Source organism: Pundamilia nyererei, unplaced genomic scaffold (genome assembly GCF_000239375.1).
Source record: "Pundamilia nyererei isolate P.nyererei 1_Seehausen unplaced genomic scaffold, PunNye1.0 scaffold00100, whole genome shotgun sequence".
Classification (NCBI taxonomy): domain Eukaryota; kingdom Metazoa; phylum Chordata; class Actinopteri; order Cichliformes; family Cichlidae; genus Pundamilia; species Pundamilia nyererei.
The window spans coordinates 1775637-1793614 of NW_005187501.1; the positions used below are offsets into that span (position 1 = coordinate 1775637).

Genomic DNA, 17978 nt, shown 5'->3' on the forward strand with positions numbered 1-17978 from the left:
AATGTGAAAAATGAGCCTTGCACTTCACTCTTGACTTAAATCGATCTGCAAACATGATTTCAGAAAGGGCTCTCCCAGTTCCCTAGAATCCTTTTACACCCCTGCTTCCTCCTGCACTCAGACACTTCTTTAGAGAATCAGTGCTCCAAGGGTTTGAATGATGACACACCAGAGACCTGCCCAAATAAGTCAGCCCTGCATTTGTGTGTGCGATATCAGAGCTGTTCCCACCTGCTACTACCAGTGAACAGTAGATTAATGGAGGGACAGACATCCTGAAAAAAATTTAGAACAGAGGTCAATGAGCCATCGCAGGGAGAGGGGAGTCAGGGTGACATTGGTGGCCTTCACCAGAGGGCGTCTAAATAAATATAGATGGCTATTTTAGGAATGGAATCACTATGTATTATGATTTGGGCAAGGAGCAAACCTCGGAACAGAAAATGGTTAAAGTGGGAGGCAGTCCCATGAGCTTATTTTCTGCACACAGGTCAAAAACATTGGTGCAACAACCCAAATTGTCCCCATTCTGAAAGTTAAGAGCTACAAATGATACCTAGCTCAGTGTCACTCCTGGATTGGATAAGTGGAAGAACATGAATGGTTGGGCGAACACCTAATAAAGTGTATATAAAGCATAAACTGTGAGATCTAATGATAGAAGTAAGTAGGCATAAACACAAAGAAACTCTCATAGCTTCAGAAATATCAAATACACACAAATCCAAAGAAAAATATGTTTATTTAATCTATATAGAAATGATGCAATGTGCATCTCAAAGGGAAAAACTGTGAGACAAAAATACTTTGGTACATTTAAATTTCCACATTGCAATTTTTTAAAAGGAGAAAGCAGCAGGGTACGGTGGTGTGGCGGCTCCTACACATGCTTCAGGAAAACAATCCTCAAGAAGTTGTACTGAACTATTGCAAGTTGTTTCTTTGTTATGCATTACGTACGATTAGACTACGCCACCGCTTCACTGAATATTGCACCCTGAATGTGCAAATCCGGGCTCACGATAACTGACATGTAGCGAAACACATTGGTGAGCTTTGATTAAAATAATGAATCAGTGATGGTGTTCAGATGATGTGCAGTATAAAATTGATACAAAAAGGCATATGTGATTTACAAACAATTAAAATTCTACAAATAGTCTCTCAAATACAATTGAATTAAAAGCCAGACTCCAGTGGTCGTTCTGCAGAGCGCACCTGCTACTGAAAGCACAACGGAGAGAGCTGTCAGGCGGTTTAGTAAAAACTAACGCTTCTGAGTGATGTTCCCACAGATCCCACTAACAATGAGAAATCTGAATATCTGATGGCAAGTTTCTACTTTCTATTCTGTCATCTGTCAAGAGACAACTACATACCTCATATCAAAGTTTACAATTTCAAAAAGTTAGAAGCTAAAAATATTTCTCCTGAAACATGTTGCAAATGTAGCTGCGATACTCTGCAACAATAAAAACACACTACAATAAAGGTGAAACAACATATAAAGTGCAAAGAGAGGTTTCAATAAATGCACTGGTACTGACTATAGTAGTCACACAGGCAGTGTACAAATACTCTAAAAATGCCACTTCCCTTGTTTCCCCCTTTTTTTTTAATTTCCTACCTGTCATTTTCTCTTATTTTATCTCAACTGCTTTCAGGATGGATCGTCTTAAAAAGGCATTTCTCACAGTATTTGGCCAAGACCAACTTGTAACTTAAAAGTTGTCAAGCAAGAGATTACTCTATACACTGCATATTGCTGCTTAAAATGTCATGGATATGTTCTCTGAGAGATGTAGGTGACTGGCTTCCGCCGCAAGCGGAGGTACATTCATTTCATTGTGGCATAAAATGACATAAAAATTAGAAGTCAGTACAACAAGACCGTCACAATCACGTGACACCTTCCACCTTTTTTTGCAGTTAATTACTCATTTAGTTTATTTAACAACATGAAAAGTGAGAATTTACTCTTTTCTTCTATAGCACTGGCAAAAAAAAGAGCAAATTCCTCATCTTTCCGGAATCAACAGAAAGGTAGTAAACATTTAAAATGTTTTATCTCGAAATACTGCCCAAACTGAGATCAGTGCCAACTACAGCAACAACAACTGTAACAACAACAATATCAATATTGTAAAAAATGAAGAAAAAAAATCACAAGAAAAATAAAATACAATAATAAAACCCTCTTCATAGAAATCAAACCAGACTATCTCTAACGTGAATATACCGGACAACGTAAACCTACTAAAGTTAGCAAATATGATACCACAGAAAGCACATCAATCGTATTCCTCTCACAGAGAGCGCTCACATCATTGTTTCTACAATGGTGTGGGTGGGCTTGATTAAGCCATTGTTCCCATTTGGGTCCAGGGGCTGTGTCAGCTCACTGCCCTTCAAGTTGTATTCTTTCGGGCGGGAGCTCACGCCTGACTTCGCTGGGGCTGCCACTGCTTTGATCCTCTAAAGGGAAGAAGATGAGACATTAAAATAAGGATCGTCAGAAACTGGGGTGGTTTAGGGCTTGAAATGACAGTTATCAAGAAAATAAACAAGGGCGGTTGATTAAGGGCAGTTTATGTGATTATTAATTATTGTGTACTTTCTTTTTAAGTAAAATGCTGAAACAAATGAACCAAAAATACATGCAAATTGCTGACTGGACTTTTCTGCTTTTGCAAAGAGTCTGTTTCCTCTTGACTTTGGATTGATTTCCCTCATTTAAATCTCTGCAGGAAAGCTCCCGTTAAAAGCTCACCTCAATCAGAGGTCCCTCAGACTGCAAGATCTTGATGACCATCACCATTGGGATGCAGATCATGGAGGACAGAGCCAAAATCCAGCCCAGACCGATGGCCCAGTCAGGGTACTCATACACCTTGTTATAGGTCAATGGCTTGTACTTCACCAGTGAGAAGACAAAACAGCCCTACAGGGAGCAAACACACACACACACACACACACACGCACACTGCATTTAGCACAAGCTGCGCCCCTTACATGTGACCTTCAGCAATCAACATTTGTCACGCCAGTTCCTCCAACACAGTGAAGTGCCACTGATCTCTCACCATGCAGAGGACAGGAGTGATTATGGACCAGCTCCATTTCATCCACGGGTTTGGTCTGTAGCCAATCATATCCTCAACTGCATCATAGAAGTTATCGACTCCTGTTCAACACAAAACAGAATAAACAATAAGCCGAGTCTATTTGTTTCTGCAAAGTTTGCCAAAATAGTGAATAGTGCACATTAGATACCAGCGACTCTATAATCTACACGTGTTGTTGTTTCCAATGATAGAATGACCTTGGACTGCATTGGAGTTTCACTGGGTCATGGCTATCTAGTATCAATAATCTTAGCTCTGTCTTTTACATCTTAAAAAACCATTAATGGTCTTTACTGGCTGGCTATAGATTGCTGTGTGTTTAGTGCAACTGTGCTGTAGTCCACTGGTTTGTGCAAGACATTAGCTGTTGATGTGAATATTAATTCTGTTTATTCTGTTTTTACTCTTTTCCTCTTTTTTGCTGATGAATAGACAAATAACTACTATAACAGCATCAGCTCAGCACAAAAGCCCCCAGCTTCACAAATTAAATGTTGTCCGGGAACTACTTTTCTGGACCACAGAGCCTCCACCAATAAAAGGGGTGCCATTAAAGCACATGGGCATTAGCAGGGAAGGTGCAACTTTACTTCCATTCCATTTAAGGTTTTTCTCTTCTGGCTAAATGTCGCTTTGTTAATATTGGTAGGGTACAATCTGGTGGGAGGCAACTCTCAGTGGCCAATGACAATCTAGCAGGGGACTAACTCCATCCTCACCTCCCCTCAACCTCAAAGCAAGCCCACAGTTAAAGTTATTTACTCCTGACGTCTGAAAACCTCACAAGGCCACCTTTGTTTTACACCCCAGAGATCATTAAGACCTCTTTTACGAAACTTTTTGATGGACACAACAGAAACCTATCACATCTAGAGTCACTTCCACTTACCATAAACCCAGGCTACAGCAATGCATTCAAAGAACGCAACCCACAAAAGGCACACACCACTGGCTGCATAGTAGTCAAAGAGCTGGAACACATACATGCCACCCTGGAAAAAGAGGAGACGGAAAGCTGCATTAATTATCTGTGTGTACATGTGTGTGTGTGGTGAAAAAACGGACCCCACAGAGATAGAAGGGGGTATTAAATAAGGGTGGGCGAGGGTGCTGAAAGCAGGACACAAGAATCCTGGCACCCTACCCGTAGAGTTCAACAGGTGCTAAGACGTCATTGAAGCACGGTTAAATGCTGAATGGAAAACAGCATTCCAAATTGTTCCATTCTGACATACCGGATGTGTGTGTGGTAGTGTGCTAGCAAGCCATATTTGGCTATGACAATACAGCAGCAGAGAGGCATGTAGAAAATGTGCGGGGTTATCGCTGTTGTTCATCTGTTCTTTTTCCTTATCTTAACAGGACAGCCATCAGAAGTATGTGCGCTAGTGACTGCTGATGGACTTACTTTTGTCACCATGGCGAGTCCCAGGAGATAGCTCATGAAACACATCACAGCTATGAAGATCTCTCGCCGATAACCTTTCCTCAGGACGGCTGGATACAGATCCACAATAGAGGTGATCTGACCTTCCACTTCAACAAACTGTGGGGACAAAAGCAAAAAAAGTTCTCAGAGAATTTAAAAAAGAAAAAAACATTTAAAAATGTGCATATCTTTCTGCGTGTGCGCAGCTCTTGTCTTGCCTCCACAAACGAGTGATTAGAGAATGAGGGCCGTCTTTGTTGGGCAGTAATGAGAATTTAAACAAGGCTCCTCTCTGCAACACTGGTTTGTTGCTACCAAGACACAAGAGCAACAAAACAGTGAATCACTGTCTCTGTCTGCTTGTCTGTGTAACACTCTCGCTCCCCTGTGTCTCCTCATTGCCTCATAAGCAACAATATGTTTCAAGAAAACTATGAATTTCCTCACAGAGAACACGCTCCTTTGTTGCACAATAACAAAGAAAAAAACCCTCACACAACTGTGGCATGTATGTGTGAGCGAGGTTAACAATATATAGCATTCAGGAGTACAAATGTGCATATAATTTACGGCCAAATAAATGCACCCACACACACTGGCATTAGTTCTCTCATGGAAATAGCAGCACTTGCATGAGCTTTTACATGTACTCAAATTTAGAGTGCTGGCCTGATCTTGCAGCTGACTGAGATGAGGAGCTTGCCATGTGCAGGACTCAGTTAGCACAAGAGTAGAATTACACTTGAAGGCAGGAAATGTGATATAGCTGGAGAATCCCTTGGGAGTACACTTGTGTTTTGTCTACTTAGATTATCTTGTCTTAATCAGAGCTCTGCCTCCTATGAAAGCTAGGCTGCTTGCATACAAACTATTATCCTTACTTTTATTAACTAAATGTTTGGACATCCACCAACTTCCACAAAGGAACTGTGATCCTTAAGGAATCAAATGTGGTAGTAAAATGCCTTTGTGTAAACCGGTTTCTTGTCTGTCAGTCATCTGATAACTTAGAGAGGTTAGAAACAGAAAGGAGAGACACTAAATGTGTTTTACGTATTCGGTCAATGAACTCACAGACTCATGGAGGTGTCCGTCTCAAATTAACGGGCACAAGACCAAACAACTGTTCTGAGGATAGCTTTACAGCTTTACACTACAGCAAAAACACTGACCTGGCTGTCAAGGCCCAGAAGCAGCAGCATGATGAAGAAGAGAATGGCCCACAGGGTTGGCAGTGGCATCATGGATACAGCTTTAGGGTAGGCAATGAAGGCCAAGCCGGGACCTGGAAGGAGAACAGAGAGGGGATGGGGAGAAGGGAGAGAGGACAGAATTAACATTTCTATCTAATTTTGGCTTGGCCGATACAGTGTGAGGGAATGGTAAAATAAAGTAGCAAAGAGCAAAGGAAATACTGCGTTATGGCCAACAAGACATGGAATAGCTCTAACTGTGTGAAATGGTTCCTTTTTTTTTGCTGGCCATATATTAAAACCATCTTTAGATTGGTTTTTAATCTAATTTATCCTCTGTAGCACAAGCAACAAAAATCAACAAAAATACATACTTATGTATACAATGTAAGTATACATACTTCACACGTAACATATTACATAACTGCCGACTGTTACTCAGTGTATATTGCCTTTCTTACTGTACAAATCACAGCTGCCTGACAGAATATTTACAGCTCATTCATTCTGAACATGAGTTTATCAGGATGCATTTCGATAAGCACTCAATATCTGTGACATGCTGATTTATTATCACTGCATCAAGGTGTGCAGTGATAATAAACTTAATTTAAACAAAGCAGACATGGATTTTAGCAAAGCAATGAACCAGTTCAGTGAGATATTATAAGAGCATCAGACACAGACTCCATCAATTGAACAGCTGAGAAAAATGTAGGTCAAAATATTTGAAAAAAACATATACATATAGATATATAGATATATAGATATATTTTGGTTTCCATATATGATGGAAGCAGCATAGAATTAGTGTTCATTTGATTACTTTATTATATTCCAGATAGCAAAACTTCTAACTTAAACTGAGCAGAGAAAGCATGCTTAAAGAAGACACCTCCCCTTCAAAGTCAACATAAGAAATAGAGGAAGACAGATCCAGAACCAGTGGCGTCCATCTCAGGAGATCCACAGCTTGTTAGCAGAACTGGGCTTACAACATACAGTTACATACATACAGTAAAGGGCCAGTCTTCTTAGCAATGGTCCAAAAGATAAAGTTACTGAATGGCATGAGGAGGATGACTGTGGGACAGACTGGTGCCACTGAACAGCTGTAGTAATGATGACGGCACAGTGCAGGAGCTCTTTAACGCCGCAGTTCATTGTGTAGCTAAAACACACAGCATCTCACCAATGCCATGAAATCTGTCCTTAGAAAACGTGGATCACACTTTGTAGAAATAAACCTGTTTCTTTGAGGCTTTTGTTCAAGGAGTGCGCAGTTGCCGATACCTCTACGTTGCTAGATTTCGAGACTTACATAAGCTACTTCTTTTAAATTGAATTCAATTTTCAATTTTTCCAATTGTCTTTTTTTTTCTTTTCTTTTCTTTTTTTTCCGGGCAGCAGCACCCACCATCACTGCTGCCATCACCTTGGACCCTCGTACCTGACTCTGCCACATCGGCAATGTCCACCCCTTGTTCTTGTGCCATGAAGCCCAGGACGGAAAATATTGCGAAGCCAGACACAAAACTGGTACCGCTGTTGAGGCCTCCCAGCAGCAAACAGTCCCTATGTCACACATATGTCATGGAGGTTGTTAATGAACACAGGTGGAACCGAAGTTCCCATTTTCTTTTCACGCAACCGAGTTGCTGTCACTACTAGACTCCCACTCGCCCTAGTGGAAACACAGCTCACCTGTAGCAGTTGTATTTGTACTTGTTGTAGCTCCCCAGTGACGTCATGGCGCCCAGGCAAATGGCATAGGAGAAGAAAATCTGGGTTCCTGCATCAATCCACACCTGAGAAGTAGGATGTGATTGCTGATTTTTCAAGATTTCAAAAGACTGCCTTAACTCTACAATCACTGATTCATGCTTAGGGGTAGTAAAAATAAGGTTAAGTACTCCATCATCATCATCCTATCATCTTGTTCTATTATATCCAAAACACAGAAAGCTGTGACCAGTAAAATTCAAACAATGAACTGAAAATTGCTCGAAAGCTAAAAATCGTGACCATGTTGTTTGACTTGGAGAAGGAGCATGTGCATGATGTGAAGGTGCAGTAAAGCCATAAACAGCAGCAGAGGAATATCTTAGTTTAACAAAAAGTCTGGGAACAAAAGGAAACAGACGGCCTCTGACTCTTTCCAAAGGTAATAAAATCCACCAGCAAAATCCAGAGATCACTTCGTCTTTTTAAAATATATGGTCAGAGTCATGCCTGTAATGTAAGCATATTCACTTGCTATTGCAACTGTATCCTATTAAACTGCTTCATTGCTGCCTTGTTTAATCTTTTGGTTTAATGGACTAAAGTTATATTCTCTTGATTTGTGAGCTATGCAGGTGCTGTTTGGGATCTTTATGTGTGAACGGCTTCCTTTATATAATTTTATATGGCCCAGAAACTATTGTAGGAAGCTTTAACAGATCAAATAAAAAAGGTTTTCATTCTTACCTCTGGATCTTGTAGGCGGGTTACGTTAGGGTAAAGGTAAAATTTGATCCCTTCTCTGGCTCCAGGAAGCGTCACCCCACGCACCAGCAGTACAATCAGCATGACAAATGGGAAAGTTGCTGTTATATACACCACCTAGACCGGACAAAGGATTTATTAGCTAAAAACAATGAACAACATTTACATGGTTATGACTCATCACTGTTGAGATATAGTGCGATAAACGCTTCTTCATTTTTTAAGTTTCATTTCCACTCATATTTGTCCAGCTCCAGCTCAAAGGAAACATTGTTCTTATTGGGTGATAACAATTTCCCCCTACGAATAGCTGAGTGGAGGGCCTAGATACACTTCTTCTATAAGAAAAGTCATGCATGACACAGTATAACGTGGCATTCGTGCAATCTGCATACAATAAATCCTGAATTGTTAGCTGATTAAAGGTTAAATCATTTTAAGACAAATTTGTCACAAAAAAAGGGAAATACGCACACCTCCAGTTCCTAATAGAGTTATCCATTTTCAAAGACTTTCAAAGCCTTTTGCCTCTAACCCATTTTCGGGTCTGCTAACAGAAACAAAGACAGGACTAAGGAGCGCCAGTCAAGTGTTTACAGCAGACAGTATGTCTAGCCAAGGACTGACTTCCAGGACAACGTGGAGGCCTGTGTCTCTTAATCATCTTTATTAACCTTGTTTCCAAGCATGTGGGCTTTCTCTGAGCAGCAGTGTTTTGTCACTGACTTGTTAGGGAAAAACTAAAAAACTGCATCCAAGCAACCCAAAAAGTACAGGGTGTGTTGATGAGTCACACTCACTTTCCCTGTGGACTTGACTCCCTTCCAGATGCAGAAAAAGCAGATGACCCACACTGCCAGGAGACACAGTGCTAAGTCCCACTTCAGGGGCCCTATGTCTTCAATTCCAGTGGAGATGCTTAGGACGTTGCGTCTGCAGAGAAAACGTATGTAAGTGCCTAACTAACAATTCACAAATTGCCATTAGATCCAAACATATTACAAAGCAAATGTGCATGAAAAAAACAAACAAAACTTTTCTTCAATTTAATTTCACAGTTACGGTCTAACTTTGAGGATGAACTAGCATAATGCAGTGCAAACCAAGTTTATATTAAACTAGTGGAGAACTAGTGCTTTCTAAAAGTAAACACTCCCCTTGCAAGAATGTTGCTGTTCAAACACATTTACACAAGCAAGATAAAGAAGCACTGTTACTTTGGTATACTGAAGAGTGGATATGTGTGTGGGTGTGTGTGTGTGTGTGTGTGTGCCACTCACTCCCAGAACTCGGTGACGGGGGAGGTAAAGTTGGTAGCATTGGCTGCCAGCCAAAGGGTCTTGTTCTTGCGCACTGTGTCCTCTACACAGTGCTCTGTGTTCCAAGGCTGCTTGCATTTTGCCCAGGGGAGCTCGGGCTGAAAGCACTGAAACAGGTAGTAGAGTCCCCAGGCCAAGATCACAATGTAGTAGATGTTTAGTAGAGACACGATCACGATAGAGGCATAGCCAATACCTGGAGACACAATAAGAGGGCGGGCAGATTTGAATTTTAAGGTAAAACTTTCTTTTAACATTCGAATCAGGCTTTGTGTCGGCTTCGTTTAAAGCTGCAGTAACAGATTTGTGACCACTTGTGGGCAGAAACATTGCTGTGAACACAACATTGACAAAACACGTGATTCAGTTCTCCTTTTTTGTTCAGCTGCTCACCTACCCTATCGGTTTTTTGTTTTTATTACTGCCTATTGTGAGAGCTCAGTCAGAGTGAACCAAAACAGGAAATTAAAACAATGCAAAGTATACAAAACGGCACACATAATTTACTGCAGAGATGGGTTAAAATTCCATGCGTGTTCATCAAAACAAGCTGATGGGAAATTAGTCATGTGAGCCTCTGTTTATTTCAAAATATCGATAATTGCCACTTTAAAAGAACATGAAAATATTGTGAAGTTACAGCAGCGACACGGAGTGTGGTCAAAGGTGAACAAGAAGACTTTATTCGAACTCGAACACAGAGGAACACAGCCCAGGCTTCACTTGACTATCTACTGTTATAATGTCCTTAGTGTTTTTAAGTTATTTTTAGATGACTTTGCTGGGAACCTGGACACAAACACCCCGGTACTCTTCCATTGCTTTGGAGTATTTTTAAACTTATCATCTCTTTCACTCCCACCTCCCCCTTCCTACATTCCAAATGCAAACTGATAGACGACGCACGCGGTCCACATGAGTAAAGTCGCATATTCCCTGTGCGATAAAAACACATTAAGGTATGCTGAACAGCACAGAGAGCTGTGATTGGTCAATTCTACAGCAAACTGGGGACTTTCTCTATAACAGCAGGTGGGCAGACATCAGCTTCGGCATTCTTTGGATAACAGGGACCGTTGACAGCTGCTGGAGATCCGGGAGCCATGCAGTTTCCTCTTGCGTGATGTCCCACGTGTGAACATGAGTAAGAGTGTCAAAGCAGCTGCCACGGGTGTGGTGCGTCAGTGCTTGTCTACAGCTGTCATTCAAATGTAAAGGGATGCATATAAGGGGTCCGGCAAGAGCTCAAGTAAAGAAATCAGGTGACAAAAGAGCAACTGAGGCAGTGCTGTCCCACAGTACTCACAGTTTTGATTATATCTCATAATACAAAACAAAACAAGCAGGCACGCTGCAGCTCCATGGCAACAAAATGATCAGAGTCTCATGCAGCAGGTTTGCACGAGACTCTGATCATTGCTAGGCAACTTTCCCCCCCTCACAGTCTGTTTCTATGGCAACCAAGAACTCATCAGTCGATTTCAGCAGGCACATTTTGGGGGAGAGACGCGACACTTATTAAGAACAGACATCTATGAGAGAAAACTTGCTGTCCTCTCCCACCCAGCAAAGAACCATTTATGTGCTAGATACTAAACAAATAAGCTATTTGTGTTGTTGTGCTGAAGCACGCACAAAGCGGAAGTTCACAGCAGTTCCAGCTGTTTGGTGGCTGGCACATGTGCTCCTGCTTGTAGGAAAAATTTAGGTAAGTGTGTGTGTTGTTCTTTTTTTCTTTGCTTTCTGTATGAATAATATAAGCTTGCATTATGTTCAAGAGTTAGAATAAGCTGGGGACATGTGATCTTGTCTGCATGAGGACTGAGCATTGTGCATGTGTAGTAGAGCTATAACTGGGTTTTTAATGTTTTATTTTTTAAAAAGAGGGGGAAATAAACCTAATATATAAACATGGGTATCCTCCAGCCGAAGCTCCAAACCTCGATATTCAGGAATTTTAATCCTTAGCTTCTGCATTTCTGCATTCTTTGTGATGTAACCTTCACAACACAAAGCAGACTAATGGGGTAAGACTGGTCTAATTGTACTGGCAGAGAGAAGAGGACAACTCGGCAGAACACGCTGTCCAAAAGATGAATACTGGACTGACACAGGAGGAAAATGAGGGCAGAAACCTCGCTCAGACAAATGAGGCTTTTACTCAGTGTTAAATATTAAACGAACAAGGTGGGGAACATTTGTGCAGAGGTTTTATCCTTCTCTCTGTGGGTGAGAAGTTTGTGTTTGTGTGTTTGAACTGACCAGTGAAGATGGGGCAGAGCTTAGCCCAGCAGGTGATCCCTCCCTCAGAGGTGTACTGGCCCAGTGCGACTTCCAGGAAAAACACCGGCAGACCACCCCCGAAAAGGAAGATGAAGTAAGGGATAAGAAATGCACCTGAGGGAATTCAAGCACGATTGAGTTCAGATATTTTGTGACCTTAATCTTGATCTTTTTTTTTTATTCTATCTGTTGTGCATCTATTACGTACCGCCACCATTTTTATAACAAAGGTAAGGGAAGCGCCAGACGTTTCCTAATCCGACAAAGCCTCCGGCCACGGACAGGACAAAGTCGAGCTTACTGGCCCACTTCTCCCTCTGAGGAGCTTTGCCTTCTGCCTCATCCTCAGGTCTCGTACCTGGGCTCTTCCCTGGTGAAGGTTTCAGAGTGTCCTTGTGAAAGTCCTTCAGACATTGAAGCTTCTCTTTTTGTGCCATGCTGCAGGCAAAGAAAAAAAGACACAGTGATACAAACAAAAGGAGAGAGGTGAGCGGGAGACGCATTAGGGAGATAATGCTATCTCCTGACTGTGTTTCGGGTTGCTTTGCGAGCGCATAATATACACGACAATGCTGCTAATCTTGCTAATCTGAGCAACTCATGCCTGGAGGTCATTCAGACTATAGAAATGGTTGGTGAGCAGATTTGCCTTTGACAAGAGAGCAGATCCAGTATGGAATAAGTTTTAGGCAAGAAGAGTCAAAATGCAAATTCTACAATTTTACCAAGAGACATCAAAACATCAGCGCTACAGATTGCAACAGAATACACTGGTGCAATCACACAGTGAAGAAACCCACTGTCCTTCTTACTCTGTCGCAATAACCCACAGATGAAGAAAATCATTTGGTCTTAAACACATGCTGTAAACCACAGTTAAATTACACTGTTGTAATTCAGATGAGTGTTTTTTTACAATGCAATGAAAGACTTTATGAACCCGAGTTAACCTGAAGGATCTCTGTTTTTTTTTTTTTACCACATCAGTAGCGACTCAGTTCAACAGGATCCAAATTTAGAGAGGACGATATCCTTGTACATTCCCCGTAGTGCTGGCTACTCTCAAGAAGCTACAACAGCCTAAGTTAACTCGAGTGTTTACAGTGTAAACCATCTTTCCACGAAAGAAAGGATTTGTTAATACGGGTCGAGGTATCCTATTGCGCTGCATGAGCCAAAAAGAAAAAAGCAACCCTAATAGGGTAGGAATAACTGTGTAACGCATGGCAAGGCTGAATATAATTTAAGTTCCCGGCCAGCGGGTGTTTTAGAAAGAACAAAGGAGCCATAATGACAAAGCCATAATTAATTTTAAGATATGAGATTGAATCTGATGCTACTGAGAATGAGTTGGCAAAGAAAAATCAGATGCTTCCTCTTAACAAAGATCAGGTGATGAAAAGCATGTGCAGAAACTAACTCATCTAAGTTCAGTTCCTCTTGACACCTAGTCAAGAGAACTTTTTTATAGAGACAGTTAAAAAAAAGAGGCAATTGAATTTACAATCACACTTTCATCTCTCAGGAAATGGACTTTAACCAACAACAACATTGGGGAAAAGATTCTCTGAGAGCTCTCACATGTCTCCTCACTAAATTGGTGCACACTGTGAGCCATCTTATTCTGAGTTTTCTCTCTTCCTGTTATGCATGACAAGTTCACTTGAATTGCTTGCCATTCTCAGGCTTGCTTACATAACTGGATCAGTTCTGTTTCTCATCCTGTTTCTCTCTCGCTCTCTCTTTATCCCTTTTACTCCCCTCCTTTTACTCTCGTCCACTCAGCGTAAGCTTTCACTTGCCTGCCTCGTGTTAGGAAGCTATAGATTTAAGCGAACAGTCCTTTGGGCTGGCCCCAGATATAGCTCACAAAAAAAATCCCTAAGCCTTTAAGAACGAAAATAGTGGACTTGTTGAGAATCCTCAGTGATGAATGTAAAATTACTGCCTTTCTTCTTCATGTCAATTTGCATCACAAAAACAACAACAACAACAACAAAGCCTATTCGCAGTTCTTTCACACTGTATTTAATCTGACAAAGCTGTGACTTCACACACACAAGCTGTACCCGGTAAAATCAAATCTCCCCTCAGAAAAACAATACAAAAAACTTACATTTCCTTCATGGCTGCGACTATGTATAGTGTTCCTCTCTCTCAGCTGTCACCATTCCTCTGTACTGAATGTCTTTATGCTGCCAGGGTCAGAAGAAGTGAAGCTGACAGCAGAGCCCGCCCCTTGGCTAAAGACAATTAAACCCAAAGTAGAGATTGGACACAGCTTTCCTCTGACAGACAACTCAGGTACCAACGTGGGAGACTGTAAATTTCCACTTACAAGTCTCTGCCCACAAACATACAAACTGCCAAGTGGTGGGGGGTGAGTGTGTGTCACACAAGCAATGCATACACATACTATTTATTCATGTTGTAGACACACCTCGCCTCTGTCAGTGCGCCCCAGGGTGGCTGTGGCTACAATGTAGCTTGCCATCACCAGTGTGTGAATGTGTGCGTGAATGGGTGGATGACTGGATATGTAAAGCGCTTTGGGTTCCTTAGGGACTAGTAAAGCGCTATATAAATACAGGCCATTTACAGAGGACATTTCAGAGGAAGCGACTGAGAGTCCTTCACTGGTTTATGATCTGCTACAAAGTGACCAACTGAATGAAGCATTGAGAGGTTGTTTGTTTATTTGTTTGTTTGTTTGTTTTAGACACTTAAACAGAACTGAAAAATGAATTTCACTTCCACAACCACACTTCCTTTTAAGAGAGATCTTCATGTGAAAACTAATTTAATTTAAAACCATGTCGAGATGTCCTCTGTCCTGTCATGACACGTGGCGTTTTATCTGGGAAATGTAAACAAGTACAGTATCAACTAATAACAATGCCAAATAAGGTAATGTGTCTCCTCTGCTTGTTAATGGTCTATTGGGATGCAGTTCATTGCTTCAGTGGCCCACAATTGCTGGCATGGAAAAGTCCGTTTAAACTCCACTGGAGGATTTACACAGTTAAATGAGGGACATGAACCGGCTGGTGACAAGCTGCTGGTTAAATACATCTTTGGCACCTCTTGGATTCATTATCCATACAGTATGTTCCTCAGTGTCATGCTCTATATACTATTTGGGTTATGCCAAGTTAGGTCACATAATTTGGCTAATAATTAGCCATGGATTCTTCATAACTCATCCTGCCATTCCCACCAGCAGTTACATCATCAATAATCACTTTGACCTGGTTTTAATGACAACCATACACGCCCATGTCATTACACTACCTCCACCATGTTTGACAGATGATGTGGCATACTTCTTATCATGAGCTCTTTCTCTCCATCTCCATACTTTTCTCTTCCCATCATTCTGGTTAATACTTCAAGTTAATACTTGTAAATTCAACACTCTGAATCAGCTTCAGATATGTCTGCTTCATCTGAAATAAAAAGGAAACACGCCTCACCTGGAAATTTAACTGCTTGTCAGTCAACTGTCCAATTAGCTTTAGCCTCTGAAAATGGGACTAAGCAATGAAAAATGGGTGTAATTCCTAAAATGTTAATGCATTTTAACTCCTAAATTAAACATCCAAGCCTGTATTTCAATCACATATTGACTGCTCGTCTTAAAATCCTCTGAGGCCATACTCTAAAAATGGTGTCTCTGTCTAACAAATTATGAACTTAACTATAACAATGTCAAACTGGATGGGTAATGCAAATCGTGAATATACTTTGTTCTTTCACCTACTACTTCTTTTTTCCCTTTAAGAATTGCGTTTTTGTTTTTCTTACAGGCTTTCACATCTCGTCTTCTGCAATTTGGCTAAAGTGTCGGCTTTAAAACTGATGCTCACTTTGAGATGATCAGGTCTGTGTGCAGTCTGAACAACACATGTAAATTCACTTATATAGTACATGTTATTAAGCTTTAATTCAATGTTCTTTGCATAAATAAACAACCGAATATGCATGCTGTTGGACTGTGGGAAGGAATATGGAGGAACTGGAGGGAAGCTATGCAGGTGCAGGGACAAAATGCAAATGCTACACATAAAGGATCCAACTGGTGAGAAGCTTCAAAGCCAGACCTTTTTGAAACGGGAGTTCTAACAACCACACCACTGCACCATCAGCAATAAAGGAATAAAAATGTAAAACATATCACATATGTGACACAAGTGGCTTGATGTTCATTAGATTGACCACACAGCAGCCTTTTATTTAAAAAAAAAAAAGTAAAGAAACAGAAGCTGTTGTGATGGGTATCTAATCAGAAGGCAGTTTAGAAAGGAGGATCACAGTAACTGAAGGTCCCCTTGCCAAAGTTGGATGGGGTACAGTTTAAAGACCTTTCATTTTGAAGGGGATTCTGTGTTGTATCAGCAGCCAGCTAATATATTAAAATGTTTGTGTTTTGTGTTGTTGTATTTGAAATGAAGAATTGCAGTAATCCAGGAAAACACTAACCATCAAAGAAAATCAAACAGCATCGCCTCCTAATTTAGCGAAGAATCCCAATTTATTTTCAGGTTTACAAGGAGTTTCACAGTAATATATGAAACTACTACACATGTCACAAGTTCACAAACAAAAACACTTTTTTAAGTCAGCCTTCAAGAAACCGTGTGAGCACCTCACACCCTCCGAAGGGCCAATTCGGGGACTTTATTTTCAGCACCAATGCCAAAAGAGGTACAGCGACCCCTGAGGTTTCATCTGCTGAGAGGGCGGACTGGTGTTACTAAAGGACACACGCCAATCAATCATACACTGGCTGAGGCGGAGACAGAAGAAGTAGGTTAAGTATGTGTCACTAATATATAAGCTAGTAAACGTCTTAGTTCATCACACCTACTTCAGCATTCACTCAGCTAATGATTTGTGGCTGAGGAAAGCGAAGGTGCACCTTCACACTTTCCTCATCCTCATCACATATCACTGTGAACGCACCGCCCCTGAACGCACCACAGCAGCTCAGCAAATACGACCAAACTGAAACTGGAAACGCTGTCTTATCAGACACGATGAACAGGCAAAAGAGGGTTCAAAGACCAGAACTTCGCTCCTTTCCCTCCCTTTTTTTCAGTATATGACCAAAACATGCCCTAATTTAGTCACGTCGTTTGTATGGCAGGGCTGAAACAGTGTTGTTTCTCTGTAACGGATAAGCGCACAGCATCATGTGAAAGAAAAAGAGGAAATGTTTTCAGCTTTTTATGAGCGAATAAAAAGGATCAGCAAGCTGACTTTCCGCATCAGAACACTAAATATTAAACAAACAACAACTTACATTTGGATTAATTAGGGTTTCTCCTATCACACATTTTCTCCTATTAAAACATAGTCTATTAACCTCATGCACTCAATAATATATTAAGAATATATAGGATTACCCGTCCTCTTACTTTTACTAAGCAGCCTGTTGTTCCTTGTTTGGTAGCCTGTGTTTAACGACGAGTCATACAATGTAATCTACTTTTTTTCTCCCCCCCAAGATCGCTGATTCAATGAGCGTGTGTGCGTTTAATATCAGTTTGAGTGGAAAATCACTAGCTTCTCCATGCAACTCTTAAAGTGGCAGTCTCCCTGCATCCGCCCTTTTACCTGATTCTCTTGACAGCTTCTGACTGACAGACCGATAACGACCGGCAAACGTTATAAACCATCATGCGGCATTGATCAGGGATTTGCAAAAGTGCAGACGATGAACATTTATAGGGCTAAATTTAATTTAACGTGACAGTGAAAAGCACCATAGGAAATAAACCAGAATTACGCAAGTGAATTCGGTATGACTTAATGGCTTTATTGGTGGTTTATAAATGATTGACTATGTGCAGTATCGATCAATTATTACCCAATACTGACATACAAGTGGAAAATTACAGCGGGAAGCTATCTATCATTTCTAGTAATGTTGATGTTATGGCAATCAATTAATAAACTGTTGCTTTCTGATAAGGTGGTTCACCTCTCATTAAAACCTAGAGTGGTTCCCAGGGGATGAATATCCTACTATCTCGTTGTCTAGCACCACCATAAGGCTCATATTTTCTAGTCAAATGGTGTAAAATTAGATTTGATTTTTCACAGGATGAAGACATTTTGAACAGGTGATATAAGCAAAAGC

The 17978-nt window shown here is 40.9% G+C and overlaps 1 protein-coding gene across 2 annotated transcripts; it reads right to left on the reverse strand.

Annotated features, from left to right (window-relative positions):
• Positions 1-723: 723 nt before the first annotated feature.
• On the reverse strand, positions 724-17375 carry slc6a6b (solute carrier family 6 member 6b). 2 transcript variants are annotated; one of them, XM_005740482.1, is made up of 14 exons: positions 17254-17375; positions 12045-12274; positions 11816-11950; positions 9515-9749; positions 9035-9167; positions 8217-8351; positions 7452-7555; positions 7198-7322; positions 5727-5839; positions 4534-4671; positions 4015-4117; positions 3084-3184; positions 2771-2941; positions 724-2475 (listed from the first exon to the last, which is right to left on the reverse strand). In XM_005740482.1, the coding sequence occupies exons 2-14, from the start codon at positions 12271-12273 to the stop codon at positions 2320-2322; spliced, it is 1878 nt and encodes a 625-aa protein (XP_005740539.1). In that variant the 5' UTR covers position 12274; positions 17254-17375; the 3' UTR covers positions 724-2319. The 2 variants fall into 2 exon arrangements, with proteins under 2 accessions (XP_005740539.1, XP_005740538.1); XM_005740481.2 differs by lacking the exon at positions 17254-17375 and adding an exon at positions 13953-14061.
• Between the last annotated feature and the right edge of the window lie 603 nt (positions 17376-17978).

What these genes read in the sequence shown, in the direction of transcription:
- slc6a6b (XM_005740481.2), bottom strand. An exon ending in GAGTCAAGTCCACAGGGAAA is followed by an intron (nt 8,352 to 9,034) that starts GTGAGTGTGACT and finishes TGTCCGGTCTAG; the next exon opens with GTGGTGTATATAACAGCAAC. An exon ending in TTCTGGGCCTTGACAGCCAG is followed by an intron (nt 4,672 to 5,726) that starts GTCAGTGTTTTT and finishes TTGTCCCCACAG; the next exon opens with TTTGTTGAAGTGGAAGGTCA.